General features: G+C 36.8%; 1 protein-coding gene across 2 annotated transcripts in view; it reads left to right on the forward strand.

Moving 5' to 3' along the window:
• Window positions 1–6,908: 6,908 nt before the first annotated feature.
• The window catches only part of LOC113113782 (gamma-aminobutyric acid receptor subunit alpha-2-like), a 53,841-nt gene continuing 42,896 nt past the window's right edge, over window positions 6,909–17,853 (forward strand). Inside the window, exons 1-3 of one of the 2 annotated variants that reach the window (XM_026280263.1) lie at window positions 6,909–7,222; window positions 7,592–7,668; window positions 12,454–12,569. In XM_026280263.1, coding sequence (XP_026136048.1) covers window positions 7,607–7,668; window positions 12,454–12,569 — 178 coding nt within the window. In that variant the 5' untranslated portion in view covers window positions 6,909–7,222; window positions 7,592–7,606. Of the gene's footprint in view, window positions 7,223–7,259; window positions 7,466–7,591; window positions 7,669–12,453; window positions 12,570–17,853 lie in introns of those variants that run through there. The other variant, XM_026280264.1, reaches the window with a different exon arrangement.

Raw genomic sequence — 17,853 nt, forward strand, 5'->3', positions numbered from 1 at the left:
TGTGCAATGATCAGAGCTCATGCATTTTATATATATGACAGGATTTGTATTGTTCACCCACATGGAACGTTCATTTTCAGCTTATAATTAGAACTTTCCTAGTGCCAATCATTTTTAAGTTGTTTGTTTCATAATACACTACAGTTCAAAGGTTTAGGGTTGGTAAGATTTTTTTAATTTCTTAAATCTCTTATTCTCACAAAGACTGCATTTATTTGATAAATACTACAGTAAATTTACAGTAAAAAACAGTAATAATGTGGAATATTACTACACTTTAAAGCAACTGTTTTCTATTTGAATACATTTTAAAATGTAGTTTATTCCTGTGATGCAAAGCTGAATTTCCAGTCTTCAGTGTCACATGTTCTTCAAAAATCATTCTAATATTTGTTTGCTGCTCAGGAAACATTTCTGATTATAAGCTGTTAACAATTGTGCTGCTTAGTATTTTTGTGGAAACATATAATTTCTGATTTTTTTGTTCAAGATTGTTTGATGAATAGACTAGATTTTTAAGACAATATGAAATGTACTTATTGTCCCTGTTTAATCAGTTTAATGAATCCTTGGTGAATAAATGAGATGTCATGTTCATAAATTCATGTTCTTAAACTGACAACATGCTGAACAGCTGCAAAGAAAAGCATCACTAAAACCTGAACATATGCACTAAATTCTAAAAGGGTGCACTAAAAGTCTTATTGCTTTATGTAGGAAAAAATAGACATTATTCACTGATAACATTATTCACTGCAACTCTCAAATCTTATCCTCAAATGTGACTCAAAAGACTGGATGTTAGGCTAATAACTATGTGACTCATTGCACTTTTTATATAATGTGTCTGTGTGAGCGCTACAGCAGAACACCACCTACCAATCTTGATCGTGATGCAAAGGTAAAGGATCCAAAAAAAGAATGTTATTAAGCAGCAGTGTACCTGATACACACAACCTCATAAATTCTAATTAAACCTTTCTGTTGTGTTCCAGGTGCCTCTATCTCTTCGAAAATGCCCGGAAGAGCACGGCCCGTAGCATTTTAGTGGTCAGCGAGTGGCTCTGCTGGAGTCTGTCTGGCACTGCGGGTCGGATGCTCGGTGCCAGCCATGACATGTGCATAACGGTGTGAAGCTGAACACCTGAGCGCTCATGCCAGACCTGATGGGACCCACGCTCACAGAAGATCACATTTATTTTCTCAAGTGCAGAGCTTTGCTCTCGGTTTCCAGGTGACTGTATATAATCATTTTGACTCGCTGCACCAAAAGAGAGCATTTGACCACCACTTGTAAATACAGGCCTGTTTCATTTCAGATCACACTTTTGAATTACCTCCACTGAGGCGACAAAGCAGAACTGGAGTGTCTCCTCTAATCGAATTTAGTCAAAACGCCACCCGTTTTGTTCCGCGAAGTCAGACATTAGCTTTCTGCCGAGAAGGTGTTGTGAGGGAAAGGTCCTCAGGTCATGCTTTGTTATGTACAGTCTAAGCACATGCATTTTCTAGGTTAATCACTCACAACCAGGCAAATTCCACCCTACTAACTGCATCAATTAAGTGTCATCATCACTCATGCGGCCTTATGGGACACTTGATGTCTCTAATGGAGACAACTTAATTCGTGACACAATAGGAGTGCGATTATGAGAGCTGAATGGGAGACAAAACTGAGAGGAAAAAGCTAATAAGACAACATAGCAGTTATTATACCTTTAAGTACGCTGTTTTTTCACAATTCTTGTCGACTGATGAAAGTTAATCGTTACCCAGATAGCACACGTATGTCTGCAAGATGTCTGTTAAAGATCTGGAAAGTTCCTGCTGTGTAAACATCTGACCGACATCTGCAAGATGTCAGTTTTACATACCTGTACATTCTAAATCATAAAAATCTTAAAGACATCTAAGAAATATATATTTGACATCTGATAGGAAATACCCTATAGACGTATTGCAGATGAGCAAACACTCAAAAAAATACGTCTTGCAGATAAATGCATAAATGCAGACATCATATAGACATCAGGGGTGCTATCAGAGGTGAGCTATCTGGGAAAACACTCTTAAAAACTGATGCACATTTTGGAGCTCATTTAATAAATGGATAAGCTGTTTTAGATTGTCTTTTATAGGCCCAATTTTTACCCATTTTCCATATTGACCTAAAAATGCTTCAATAAATGTATAATAGGCTTTACTGTAACAACCCGAGATTCATTTTCATGAAAAGAGATTCATTGTGTTTTCTAAAAGTTGTTAATCCTGCTAACAGGGAACGACTAGGCTATACTGCAGGTAAAAACATTTAAAATACACTAACCTTATATCCATAAAGTGATCCGAATTATGAAAATGGTAAAAAGCTAGAAATTACCCTGCTGCCATAAAAACAATATGCAATATGCATGAATATATGAGGCATTAGCATGCTACATTTTGGGCACATTATGTTACTACTTGCAAGTTCATTTTATCATCTCAATAATTAAAATGGTTACTTAGCCTTTCTGATCCAATTTTATGTGAATATGTATGGAAGAAAAAAAAAGTCAAGAAAACATTACAAGTTTTGGCTGACATTTCCAGTGTGATTATGATTATTTCTGGTTTATTCATCATACTGGAAATGTAAGGTCAAACTCAATGCATTGCATAGTGAGACACATGAACATTTTGGCAAATGCAGTAGGTCACCTGGGCATTTCATGCATATGGAAAGTTTGCATTTTAAGTATGGTATATAGTGCAGAAACAGTAGTATGCTATTCAGAACATCCGCAAATGTCACCAAGAGCAGCAAAAAGCTTCTTTTTGTCAGGATTTTGGTAGGGAGGAACTCAGGTGCAGACAGGAAGTAACTCAACACAGGATTTATTATACAAAAAGGGAAAACAAAAACCCACGAGGGGGAAAACAGGACTAGGGCAGATACAACACTAACTAAACAGGACTGATTAATCAAGATAAACAAAGACTCAAAACAGGAGAACACTAACTACAAATAACACTCACGGTTATACAGGATACAATATCTCAATCACAGGTGAGGAACACACAAATCACATCACAGGTACAGGTACAAATCACAAACAGACCATTTAGGGATCTTAGGAGGACAGGACGAAGGCTGACGACGGGGGGTACGGGCAGGTCTGGGTGGTGAGGGGCGGGGAGGGGTCTCGGGACAACTGACAGGGGACATGACAGGAGCAGACACGGGACGCGGGGCAACACTTACGGGACGCGGGGAGACGACAGCTGGACACGGGGGGACAACATCTACTGGACACGGGGAGACAACAGGACACGGGGCAACATCTACAGGACACGGGGCAATATCAGCTGGACACGGGGCAACACTCACGGGACACGGGGCAACACTCACGGGACACGGGGAGACAACATCTACTGGGCTCGGGGGGACAACAGGACACGGGGAGACAACGGCTGGACACTCGGGACTTCTAGGGACAGGGTCTGGGGACAAGACAGGACTGACGGGGACTTCTAGGATCCGGACAAGACTAGACAAATAATCTGAAAAGGCTTTCGCAGCTAAGACAATTGGCATCTCCTTTACGAGATGAGACACACTGTACTAGAGTCTTTGCTGCAGAGTCGGCCGCGGCACTCTCCTCCGCTCTCACGACTGCCGACTTGCATACAGCCCTCTTCTTTGCCGGCTCGGGCACGCCAGCGCTCACCGCTGCTGACTCGGGCACGCTCACCGCTGCTGGCTCGGGCACGCCAGCGCTCTCCGCTGCTGGCTCGGGCAAGCTCACCGCTGCTGGGTCGGGCACGCCAGCGCTCACCACTGCTGGCACGGGCACGCCAGCGCTCTCCGCTGATGGCACGGGCACGCCAGCGCTCTCCGCTGCTGGCACGGGAGGAGACAGGGTCACAGGACCGGCAGGCCCCCTCTTCCTCCTCTTCCTCCTTGGGCGCGGTGCAGAGACCACAGCTGGGTCAGAGGCGGGTTGGGGGAGTTCGGTCTCTGGCAGGGCTGACTCCGACGATTACGAGGCAGACTCCCACGAAAACCGTCTCCCTCGCTTCCCGGGGAGACCGACGGGTGTGGGAGGCACCTCAGGACTCGGTGAGGGATGTGCCTGATCCCCCAGAGCGGCCACGGCCAGGATACGACCCTCTGGAATCGATGGCAGGTGGGTAGGTGGAGGGGACCTCTGTGGCTCCTCCTTTCGACCGCTTGCTCCGGTGCGACCTCCCCTGGTCCCCCGGAACACCACTAGGCGAGAGCCCTCAAAACCATCCCGCTTGCTGGCTGATGACATCCAGTACTGCCTCCTGTCTCCTGAGTTCCCTGGTGGTCAGTTCATTCTGTCAGGATTTTGGTAGGGAGGAACTCAGGTGCAGACAGGAAGTAACTCAACACAGGATTTATTATACAAAAAGGGAAAACAAAAACCCACGAGGGGGAAAACAGGACTAGGGCAGATACAACACTAACTAAACAGGACTGATTAATCAAGATAAACAAAGACTCAAAACAGGAGAACACTAACTACAAATAACACTCACGGTTATACAGGATACAATATCTCAATCACAGGTGAGGAACACACAAATCACATCAGCGGTAGAGGTACAGGTACAAATCACAAATCACAGGTGAGGAACAATGAACCGACAAAAGACAGAGCACACTAGGGGATCTAAATAGGGGAACTAATCAAGAGACAACAGGTGGCACAGATAAGGCAATCACAACAAGACCAGGATAACAAGGGGGGCGGGGCAAGGGAACGAGACAACACAAGCACATGGCCCAAAGGCAAGGCCATGTGCTTGTACACAAAACATGGGTCTGTCATGATCCTGCCTCAAGACTAGGAAAAATCAAGGACACGAGGGCAGAATCATGACACTTTTGAAGGTCAGAACGATATTGTAAGGAATGGACTCCTCAAAATTATTGGCATATTGAAGAATAATTAAATTTAACATTTAAGATTGGGTGAAAGCAAACCCATGCCTTTGACATAGCACCACCTGAAACGCATAGATACACTGTTTTTAAAGCAACACCATGTTGCATCAAAAGCTACTCCTCTTATACTGTGTAGAATGTGTTTTTGCATTGGCAAACATGCTTTGGCATTTAGCATTACACTCTCATCTGTTTTCTTGGGGCCGCAGGCCAGCACGACTGCCTTTTTGCTTTAAATATTTATTCAGAATCTAGAGGGGACATAGGAGCAATTACAAATTCCTCATCTGGACCTGATCAATAGCTAATACAGGTTTCTAAATAAAATGCTTTTAAGAGAAGTTACATACTTGCCTGTTTAGTGTCGGCAGACAGACACAATTAGTCCACAATACAGCCATTTGCAATTAAATTAGTGAATATCTGGACTGGCATATAGTGAGATTTGTTCATTTGTTTTTTTGAAAGACGCTATAGATGATGCTGGGAAAAGTTATTGGCTGTCTCCTATTGCTATATTAGTATTGCGGGATCTCATTGTGTCTGTTGGATTATTTATGTATGAATGCTACCCCAGCATAAATAAACATTACGAGGCAGATAGGGTCATAAAATAATATTGAACACCATTATGTTTATTGCAGATTTCCTAGATTAAGTTTGCATCTGGTTATATGATGCAACATGCGTCCACATGCATACATATAGGCTGATTTTACTGCGATACCCCCCTGCTATTGATATCACAGGGGGCATCAAATATTCTGGAGAGAGAGAGAGCTTGGATAAAGGATGTGTTTCATATGGAAATCATTTTATTCTGTATTTAAAAATGCATAACTAAAAAAACTGTTCTTAGACCTCTGTTTTATGGTAACCAGTGACTTGCTGATGAATTTAGAAGTAAAATTTAGAAATATATATATTTTTTGGGTAGAATATTTTTCTACATTGTTTTGTCTAGGTTAAACGTGTAGTGCTAATGAATTTAGAATTCTGATGTAGAATTATTTTTTCTATTATATGGCAATTATAATTCTTTTGAAAATACTGGCTCAATGGGCTTTTCATGTCATTTCCGAGGGCTATTTTTAACCCTAGTTAACATCATTCTGGGTCATTGTATTCTATGGTTCACATTGTTCATAAGTTAGTTTGCCTTAAGTTAGTAATTAATCCTGTGTTATTAGGTTTCAGGATTTTATGTGTAAAAGCTGAGTAATCATTTTTATTTGCATGGGTTTGTGGGTTTAAGCAATTGATTGGACAAGCACAGAACGAAACCAGTGTTAATAACTGCTCGTCCATGTGTATGAGGATGTTTATCCTTATGAGCACAGTTTGACAGCGTATACCATTTTGCATTTTGTATTTTTTGTTTGTTTGTTCAAATAGACAAAGAAAATTGCTATTTCATATGTATTTCCATTGTATATCTGTGCATCTTTCTCTCCTGATTCAGACGAGACACTTAATGTCTCATGAGCTTTTTCACTGGAGAAACCAATGCTATGGATGGAGGACTTATACTGTAACTGAAAGCAATGGCTCAAAGATAAAAACACTTTAATAATGGCTTCGTTTCTTACAAACATGCAGCTTTTCACTTTGCAATACATTTATTGATGGACTGTGGTGTGGATTGCTTGTGGATTATTGTGATGTTTTTATCAGCTATTGAGACTCTCATTCTGACAGCACACATGACAACAAGTGAATAATCGTACATTTTTTATTCTATTCTAATTTTATTTTTATTTTTTTTATAAAAAGTAATACTGCAAATAAATGCACATCTTCGCACAGCCTGTCATTATGTGAAGTGTACGTGTGTAGGTGAGTGCGCGCGCGCGCGAGCGATCAGCGACCTAATATAACTGTCTTTAGGACCCAGATCACTACTTTTTCTTTCTTTGTAGTTATCCCCCTTTCTTTCTTTCTTTCTTTCAGGAAAAAAAAAAAGAAAAATAGTGAACAGTATGATATTCAGTAAAGAAGGTCTGAGATCACGGCGCGTCAAGGCGCGTACGGTGCGTTAGTTAAAGAGAGAGACGCGGTGGAGGATCAGAGACCCTCAGTGATGCTCATATGCCTCTGATATTGTAGTGAATTATTATGGGAATTCATTAACGCTCGTTCTCGATCCACGTGCGCGCTCTCGAATAACACTCGTGATCCTGTTTCATCGGCTGGGAATAAACTTTCACATTCCTGTTGTTATTTATCATCCTTTATCCATAAGGACAAAGCGGATCTGGTGGATCACAGGTGGGTTTCCTCTCTATAAAGTACAGCATGTTGTGTTTCTGGCCATGTGTGTAAAAGATGCCCAGCCATATGTTGCCATTTACGTGAAGATCATCATCACAGCGCGTGCCGTGGTCACTTGGTCATGGTTTACTCGTCTTATGATTTGAAATGTTTTTAAGGGATATTGATATTCATATCATGAAATGTTACAAGCTGTAAATATTAATGAAATGTCTGGGATCCATCATTTAAGATCAGCAGGTGGATGTGTGCGCTTATGGACCAACTTAACCCGTCACCATGGTGTTGTGTCGTGATTGGCAATATATTACTAAAACAAAACCCAGTTTCTTCTTCTTATTTGTTTATTTGTCTTCTTATACACAGGTTTGAGTGGCAGAAATGAGGGAGAGGTTCGCGTTGTATCTTCTCATCTTCGTGTTGACGCTGTTTTGGCACACCAGGTAGGACTGACAGTATTGACTTCGCTTTTTAAATGAGCTCGAAGATATAATGCATCAAAATAATTGCTAGAAACTTAATTTGAGGATACTGGGATTGACTCGAAACCTCTTGTCTCCGTGCGTAACTGGTGACTTTTTTACGCGCACGATTCTGGTGCTTACTGAAAGAAATCGCTCCACTGTCAAAGATTGGCCTCATGATCATTTGATGAGGGCTAATTATTGCAAGTTTAATTCATGCATATTAGCTTTGTGTTTGTTTTGTTTTTTGTTTTTTGGAAGTGGGAGGGGGTTGGGGGGCTTCGTGAAATCATTGATTTTTGTACATGAACAGTGATGAATCCTCTAGGTGGTGCAAAACAGCGTGGAACCATGATTAGCGCTTACTCTTTCAGGGGAGGTAGCTACTACAGGTGCAAAGGTTGATTTTCTTTTTTTATATATATAAAAGCTAGGAAAATTTACTCATTCAAGCGTTTAAAATTCTAATTATGCACATTCTTACTAAATATGAACGTATTTACATATTAAATCAAAAGTCCATCCATGTAATGGATTTGTTATAACATCAAAAATGCAGTACCGCTGCTATACGCAGAGTACGCAGTTTGCATAGGGCACCCACTCTTACTCTAATACAAAATAATCAATTTGCATTATTTCAAATGCCTGCAAAGGGCATCAGATGCCGGATAATTGCTGTTGTTACACTTACAGGCGATCAAATCCTTGTTTAATATTGACCAAACATTTAATTAAAATATCCACTTAATTAAAAAAAATTTAACCACCTATGCGATAGGAATGCTACAGCCTTTTAAATTTTTCCAACAAAAACATGTGGACATTACAACCCTTAAAAACCCCTAACAAAATTAACCATGGTTTTATTATAGTGAAACTTAATTTTATTTTGTGTGATTTCTGAATGGTTGAGACTATTAAATCAATCAGGTAATGTTATTTATAAAATCATAACCATAGGTAACTGTCTAAAGCTGCAATTGTAATTTATAAATAATACAATTTAATTTAAATTTATTTACTTTTATATTTTATTAAAGTTCTATTTTAACCCCTAACAGTTGTATTATATTTTTATTTTTTTGTAAGGAGGGGGCACAACAACACTATTCTGCTTAGGACACCAATTTGACCAGCAGCGGCCCTGAATTTTTTTTATATTGCCTGTTTTTGATTATATATATATATATATATATATATATATATATATATATATATATATATATATATATATATATATATATATATATATATATATATATATATATATATATATTTGCATTTATAAATGCATATTAACAAGTATAAACATGTTTTGTTATATAAAAATCATTATTTCAGAATATTCAATAATATTTTTTTCATTTGTGTATGACACTTAATAGACTAATCATTAGTTTCCAAACCCTCGTTTCTGAAGCATATTCATGATCATGAAAAATGTCGAACCAGCTATTTCAAATGAGGGGTCTCTAACTACTGTAATATATAAAATAGATACTGATGCTGATATAGTGGGTGAAGGTGACAGAAAATCATTGAAATTAATGTTGTTGTTTTTTGTTGTTGTTGTTTTTTTTTTTTTTTTTTTTTTTTTTTTGATTGCAAGTATTGTGGAAAGTGCAAACTGAAAAAAGTGATTGTTTATAACTATAGTAGACAACCTTACTTTAAGTACATTGAACAGCAATGTAAGTGTTTTGGAGCGCCCAGCGAGTGTTTTGGTCATAGTTTTGCTTGTTTTGGTCCTGATCAAACAATAATTAAGAGGTGCAACCTTGATTTTGTTGCAAAGCCATGATTAAATAGTGACCACATGGATTATAATTACTCTGACCTCTCTATACCCACTCAACTCAGGTTCACTGCCACTTTAATTGGAACTTAATATGATGGCCTGTTTTCCTTTTATTCATATTAAATCATCGACTTAGACCCTCTCCTGAGAATGAACATGGTCACAACGTGCCATAGGTGACCAATCAATAAACCAATATCATATAAATCTAGATAATTCATGTGATAAGCAACCACATCCTCCAGTTTCTGTCATAAAGTCGATGCATGAAATATGCTTTACTGATTTCCACAAGCAGTGAATTCACTCTGAATAACTGGAATCGGGATGGCATCAGATAAACCTCCCTTTAATCTGGGTCACGCATGGATGCGCCCCGTGAAAGGAGCGCTAGGGGGAGCTTTGTCCTCCAACTGCAGAGGAACCATAAAAACAGAGAGCTTTCTGTGACTCTAAATGGGTCGATACTGTCCCTTCAGGTTCCCTTGTGCTCCCCCAGATGGTAGCAGTATGACCGGCTTCAAAGCTGCATAATTAGCTATTAAATACTCTCAGTGTATGGGAGGCTTATGAAGGAATTAGCTACAAATTTGCTCTATAATGAGGTATTACCCCATGGCAGAGCGCTGTATTATACATATGCTCAATATCCCAGCAGAGCTACTCTGGAGCATTTTGGACAGAAATCACGTTCAGAAGAACCTGCTCAGTCATTTCTGTTTATGATCGATGGCTTTGTTCCAAAACCTAGTGAGCTGCTTCACTGCTGCCTACATAGACAGCTGCCTTGCACTGCAGCCTCCTAACTGACCGATTTGGAAAGCTCTATGTAGGCAACAACTTCATTAGCTCGACAGCTCAACATCTAACTGATGCTCTAATTGGTATTTTTCCTTGCTTTGTTATTTAGCTTGTTGCATTCATGCACGCTATTTGGCCAAAAAAAATGTATCTTTAGAAGGTAACATTGGAAGAAAATGCACGTATGAATTCTGCTTTTTCAATCGTCCACTCATAGGCTTCGGAACAGAGTGAGTTAAAGGGGTTTAACAGTCAGCTAGCAAACAGATCAAGTTGACGCACATAATGCATGCATGATTGCTTATGTTAATTAAGCCAATTATGTTATGTTAATTATATTCCTGAGAAGCGTTTCACATAAACTTTCCTGTAAGTAGAACATGTGAAACAGAGTGAAAGAGTGCTCTAATCGCATCACAGCAGTGTTAGGGAGTTAGCAACACTAATATTTCCAGAAAGAAAGATACTTTTCCAAAAACTAGCAATGTAGTTTGACAAAATACTTAGTGTTTTCATGTTTCATTATGTTATGGACAAGCAAGTTACTGTAAGGCAGTAATTAAAAGCACATTCTTTCTTCTTTCTCAAGCATTGGGAAATCCTGTTTCAGCAAAACGGTTAAATTAGACTGTGCAGTTTAATGCTTTAAAAATAGTTATAAATTACCTGCATGTCATTGTGTGTGTGTGTGTGTGTGCGCGCGAATGTGTGTGTGTGTGTGTGTTTATGCTACATTGTGGGGATGTCTGAAAATTTAACACTGCAAACAGGTTTTCTGTAAGGGGTAGGTTTAGGGTTAGGGCTGGGGTAGGAGATAGAAAATATTGTTTGGTCAGTATAAAAGTAATAGAAGTCTGTTGAAACTACAATTCACAGAAACACAAACACACAAACATACATATTCATGTTTGTTTGTTTAAAATTATTTTATTTGTAAAAATGAATATTTTGAATGTTTTTTGAACAATGCTTTTAATTCAGTTCTTTAAAAATCATTACTCATAAAAGTTATTAAATTGTATGCATGTTTTTTCTATTTATTTATTTATTTATTTATTTATTTATTTAAATAAGTATCCTATCATTAGTGTTCCAGTTGCTCAACTGGTAGAGCACTGCGCTAGCAAGCAAGCATGTGCAAGGTTGGGGGTTTGATTCCCCGATACACATGATAGGTTAAATTTGATAGCCTTACATTTAATTTTTTATCTTAATTTAATTTAAATTTATCATTATGTTTAATATTCTTGTGTCATTATGTAGTGTTTCAAAATCATACTTATAAAAGTCATCAAATTGCCTGCATGACATTTAATAAATAATTTTGTAAATCCATTTTTAATGTAAACAGTTGTATCAATAAATGAATCATCATGCCGTTCACTCAGTGTTTCATTAGCTGTATTCATTGTAAATGTACTATGTGTAAACAGGTTGCCTGCTCCTTGAGTTCCACATGGTTTTTATGTCAGAATTTTTTTTCTAAATGATACAATCTGATTATTATCCAAAACATGTAAAAACTTATGTAACGAATTCAAAACTCCATAATCATCGGGAAGAAGGAGGCGGGAACCGGCGGACAATCAACTGAAACTTTAATAATCAAAAATAAACACAAAACAGCACAACAGCCCCTCGCAGACGACTGTTGCAGACAAATAAAAAGCAAACACACAATAAAGTCCAGACCTGGTCCTCTCTCGTCCGTCACTGTCGTCGCTCCGGTTTTATATCCCTCCATCTCCTCTGTGGGACTCGAGACCGGTGGGTCGACCAGGTGTCGCTCATTCCCCAATCACTGCACCGGCCTCGCTCCTGTTCCCACGTCTCTCGGCCCTGCCCCACTTGTCAAAGGCTAGTTTGACTATGGTGCTGTTTTCAGATTAGCTTTCCACAAGTCTGACAGTTAAAATGAGTCTCAAATATTGAATATTTCTTTTGAATCTGGTGCAATAATTCTCAGAACATCTTAGATGAGTGCTGTAACTCGCAGCGTATGAAACTAGGATCATTAAAGTGAAGTTAAAGAAGATCAGGTAATTCTTCATTTCACTCAGTCTGTAGTTCCGCCGCTCTAATTTTTGAACTCTTTGAAGTCTTTCCCGTGCTGTTCATGCAACTGTGAAGTTCACACACACTCTCTCAACTTTGCTGTGTAGGTCAGTGTCTGCAGATGCCACAGCAGATGCCTTCAAAAATAACATCACCCTGTTCACACGCATCCTGGACCGCCTGCTTGATGGCTACGACAACCGGCTGAGACCCGGGCTGGGAGGTGAGTTCTGAATTAAATGGCTTGCCTTTGATATCCCGGTTAAGATAAAGGATGCCGTAATGAGAGCAACATATAAAGGCTGAATTCATCTCTGCTTTTCTCCAGAATCGAGTTTATCTTTCCTCAAGCATCACTAAATCTGTAGCATAATGGATTTGAACAAAGGCCTTCTGTGCATTCGGATCTACATTATCTCTAGTGGTTTTATCAGTGTAGTTTGTGTCTGATGTTGTGATGATGAAGGCAGGAACACTTTATAGTGCTTATGGTGACAACAGAAGTACATTAGCCCGGATTAAAGAGATACTAAGTACCTGTTTTTATTGATTTGTGTGGTCATGTACGCGCTGCTATTATAAAGCAGCCCTCTATTGACTGGCATAAAAGAAGGCATTTATCAAATGTTTTGTCACTACTTAAGTATCTCTGACATTTTTCCATTAGTGGATTAGTTTAGCTAAACGATATGCAGGATTTAACTGAACCTTATGGATTTGTCTGCCGCTGTAGTCATTCGTAGAAGGACTGAGCTCACAGCAGTATCATAGAAAAGAAAATCACAAATGAAAATATCTTTAATGTCTCCTAGACATCAAGGAAATTAATGGAGACTTTTGCTGAGCTTTTTCTTTCCTGAGAAAAAGCCCCCTGTAATCTCACTTTTGTCTACTCTGGGGTTTTAAAAGAGATTGCAATGTCTCAAATTATGTCCAGTCTGCAATCAAAAAAGTCAGATCTCATGCACTTAAACGTTTCTCATCCAGTTCTTACAAAATCAAATGGTCTGAGCTACAGTACTCTTTGCCTTCTAGAACAGATTTAACATTAACAGTTGACTGGTAGTAGGCAGTCTGATTCATCCCAGTAGCTTGGTCCATACGAATCATTTGATTATTTTGAATGGCTTTATTAATTAGAATTGTTAGATTCACTTAAATTGTTTGATTCATTTGAAACCCTGACTTGTTTGATCCAGTACACAAAAAATATTAATTCAACTAATAAAACCAGAAATTGGTGCATCACATTTTGAGTCCCATTCACTCAGTGCTAATTGAGTGAGATGAGACAAACCATTTGACCTGCATATTTCCATTTTAAATCAGTTTTATTATTTGAACTTTTTTGTTTGTTTGTTTATTAAGTTGAAGATCAGGGTAAATTGTGCTTATTTTGTACTCTGGGAAACATGTAGGTATCTTCTGTAGCTTCTGAAGGTGCAGTACTAAATGAAAAAAAAAAAAAAAAGTATATTATATTTAAATGTAAAAAAAAACACCTTCATCCTGTTCAAAAGTTAACACCCCCAGCTCTTAATATGTCATATATATATATATATATATATATATATATATATATATATATATATATATATATATATATATATCTTTTTTTTTTTTTTTGATGAATACTATTCAGGAGTCCCTTGTGTGTACACAAACACACACACACTGTACACACATAAGGGTTGGGCAAAAATGTATGCACCCCCATCATTATACGGGTCAATTTAATTTTTGTAGGCTAACATAAAAAAAAAAAAATTACATTGATTTACTTTATCTACATTCTTTAAGTTATAAGTTGCGTTTAGCAGCTGTTAGTACAAGTGGTCAGTGAAATGGTGGCTTGTCAGACTTCCAAAAAGCCCATTTAGCAAGACTGTATGTAACCTCAGTAGCTCAACTTTTTGATGTTTTTAAGAACAACAATCTTTATGATTATGACTGCATTCACAAAGCATGGTAAAGTGAGCAAAAACTGAAAGTGATTGATAAGGACTGTCAAACAGGAAATGACACAGAACTACTGCAGCAAAGATCGACAGCAATATCTTACTCAAAGACAACAGATAATTCACAAAGCTTACATCCATGAAGAGCTGCAATTGCTAAAAATCACAAACACCAGTGTTAAAATGTGAAAAATATGGTGACATGATCGTAAAACCTGAACAGCTGGACTGTCCCTCCTCCAACAATTTAAAATAAGTTAAAATGTAATTTCTATTCCTGTGATGCTAAGCTGATTTTCAGCATCATTACTCCAGTCTTCAGTGTCACATGGCGTTAACATACTGTATATACAGTCATTTCAATTTGACAGTAAATATAAATTATACCAAAATGAAACAGCTGCAGAAATGTATTAAATTGCATGAGCAATAAAACATTCTTCTAGGCAGGTAAGAGCCTTCACAGTTTGGTGTTTAGAGCTCAAAGGAAGTTCAAGCTGGTCTCAGCATATTAAAGAACTAGCTGGTATAAAACTTACCTGCCGCTGACATACGAGAGCTTGAAAACACAAGGCAGAATGAATAAGTAATACAGTTTCAACCGTTCAAAGACAAGGTGCACATTTTCAGGAGAGAGGACTGAATCTTTTCATCCCTTCACATCATTTGAACAGTTTTTAATGGTACTGTTGAATGAGTTGTTTGCACTCGACACGTGTTGAATCTCAATTCTTCTCTGGTCCTTTCATTTACTCTCTCTATGTTCAGTTTTGACCCATGACCTCTGACCCCAGGTCTGGTCAGACCGGCTCATTAATCCTGAGGTCAAGGGCTGGGTCTGGGTTGTTTGTTCATGTTAACCAAGCGAACTTCCTTCCGTTTTTACTGTTATTCATTCACGGTCAAAGATTAATTTGTAGGTTTCTAGAAGCATACTGTCAACATTTCATCAAAAAAATCAATAACCGAGGCAATGTCTTTGGTCACAAGAATGACTAATTACAAGATAAATTACTAGTCACATGTTTTACAAACCTCAGGGTTTCCCAGACAGTCGCTGTGATTTTGCGAAGACATGTTCCTGGTCGTTCATTTAAATTCAGCTGAACAGATTTTCTAAGTTAGTCGGAATGATTCGTAAGCAAATCTTGAATGTTTTGTGATTTCATCTGAGATTTTTTTTATTTTTTTTATATACTTTATACATTAACAATGACCAATACATGTTTTACATATTTATTATTCTGTTTTTAATCTGTAATTACTTAATGTTCATTTAGTTCATGTAAACTTCAGGGTTAGTTATCTTGAACCATTAAATCATTTTCATTACTTGAAATAAAAATACAATTAAATAAAATTAAAAATTTGTAAATATACTGTATATATATATATATATATATATATATATATATATATATATATATATATATATATATATATATATATATATATATATATATATATAAGCTAATTTTATTTAGATTGAATTGATTTATTAAAATAAGTAAAAAATAAAAAGAGAATACAAATTCTACAGACATAAAAATAAGACTAAATTAATTAAAAAAGCAGGCTACAAAATTACCAATACTTTTGCTAAAATTAAATAAAATAAAAAAATATAATTAAAAAATATTAATAAAAGTTCTACTAGTATCTTAATGATACTAAAATAACACTGGTCATTAAATAATATTAAAAGATACAACTGTTAACCAAAACCAAAAAAAAACAATTCAACTGAAAATTAAATATTAAAGAAACATTGCAAATGACAAAAAATTGCTAAAATAAAATTATTACAAATTGTACAGACATAACTATAATAATAATAATGACAAATTATATTAAATATTATTTTTTTAATATAACAATTTATATTTAATATAACTTTATATAATGTTCATTTATATAATATCAATTATATTTTAATAATTCATTAAATATATAAAAAATATTAATAAGAATTATGTATCTAAAAAATAAAAAACACACTGGTTATTAAATAACATTGGATTACGTGTTAATAAATGTTAAAATTAAGTAAAAATAATAACTGCGTTAGAAGTACAGTATTTCTCATTCATGTTAACCAGTATAGTTAACAAATGGTGTTACCAAAATATAAAATTTAACAATATTAGAACTGCTAAATTATTAAAATATTTTAGTAACAGAATAATGTCAAAATATCTATCTTCCAAATGGATCCACTAATATTTCTCATTTTATAAATTACCAGATTTTTGTCTCTTCTGTGCAAAATGGTTAATCCAGTAAATGATGTGTTTGTTTGGGTAAAATGCTTTTTTGTCGTCTTCTGTCACACACCCATCCGTTCACAGCACCAGACCCAGGCGGTCAATATACTCATTATTCCTCAAGCCAAACTCCCACAAACCCCCTGTTCCTCGATCCATACGGCAGTCAGTCAATCTCAGGATGGATTAATGTGTCAGTAAATCTGAATGTGTTGTTATAGCGTTTAATGTTTATGGCTGATTAACTTTTGCAAGCGAATCAAAGAGCATCCCTCGCCGCGTAAAGGAGTTTAGTGCTGCTGGAATGAGAATATGATGATCTAATAAATAAAACATTTAGAAGAAGCATAAACCAGACTTCATAATCATTTTGTCTTCAAGAGTCTATTGATTTAGTTCAAGGTGATTTCATGGTGTTGTTATTGCCATTGCGAGCGTTTTCTTTCATTGGAGGGGTTGGATCGAAAATGTTTGCTCTTTCTGATTCTATTGATGAAGATTGAAAAGCAGTTGGTAGCATGTGATGGAGTTTTTGTCATCTTTTGCTACAAACAAGCACAAAATGAATAAAACTGAATCATTCACTGTGATCTGGCTAGTGAACAAAAGGAATTTAAGCTCTGTTCAAAAAGCTGTCATTGTTGCCAGGGGTTTTTTTTTTCCCCCATACATTGGGCTATTTTAAAAATTCTGTCACAAGAAAAATTACAGAACTGCGGCTTGCATTTTTATTTATTTTTTTACTGTTTTGATGTACTATAGCAACAAAAGGCTTGAAAATGACCATGAAGCCTTTTACTAATGTGTATTGATCGTTGGATTGAATACCTGGCAACCATTTTAAGGTTGTTAATTGAGTTTGCCACTGTAGATTAATTGTACATTGATGCTTGTGTTTTGACAAAACAGAGTGTGTGCGTGCGTGAAGAAGAGTGAAGCAGGGAGAACAGACTATCTAGGTTATTAATAATGGTCTTGACTATAATTTCAGAAAATATCAGAGATAAATTTCATTTACTGTACGAAAATCAGATTTGTTTTACAAGAATGGAAGAGGTAAAAGGATTAGGGCAAGGTGTTTTAGGGCAAAAACTACCTTGTAGACATTTGGATGGCAATGTTGGTGTGTCACATGTTGTGATAATGTTATCCATATTATCTATGTCTCGCATTTTAAACAAGTTGTCACACAAATTTAAACAAATAAATAAATGATGAAAATATTTTATGAATCTATTATCAACAAAAGAGAAGCTTTAAGGTTTCTCTGCTGTTTTTCTTTCTT

This window comes from Carassius auratus, chromosome 14 (assembly GCF_003368295.1).
Source record: "Carassius auratus strain Wakin chromosome 14, ASM336829v1, whole genome shotgun sequence".
NCBI classification, from domain to species: Eukaryota; Metazoa; Chordata; class Actinopteri; order Cypriniformes; family Cyprinidae; genus Carassius; species Carassius auratus.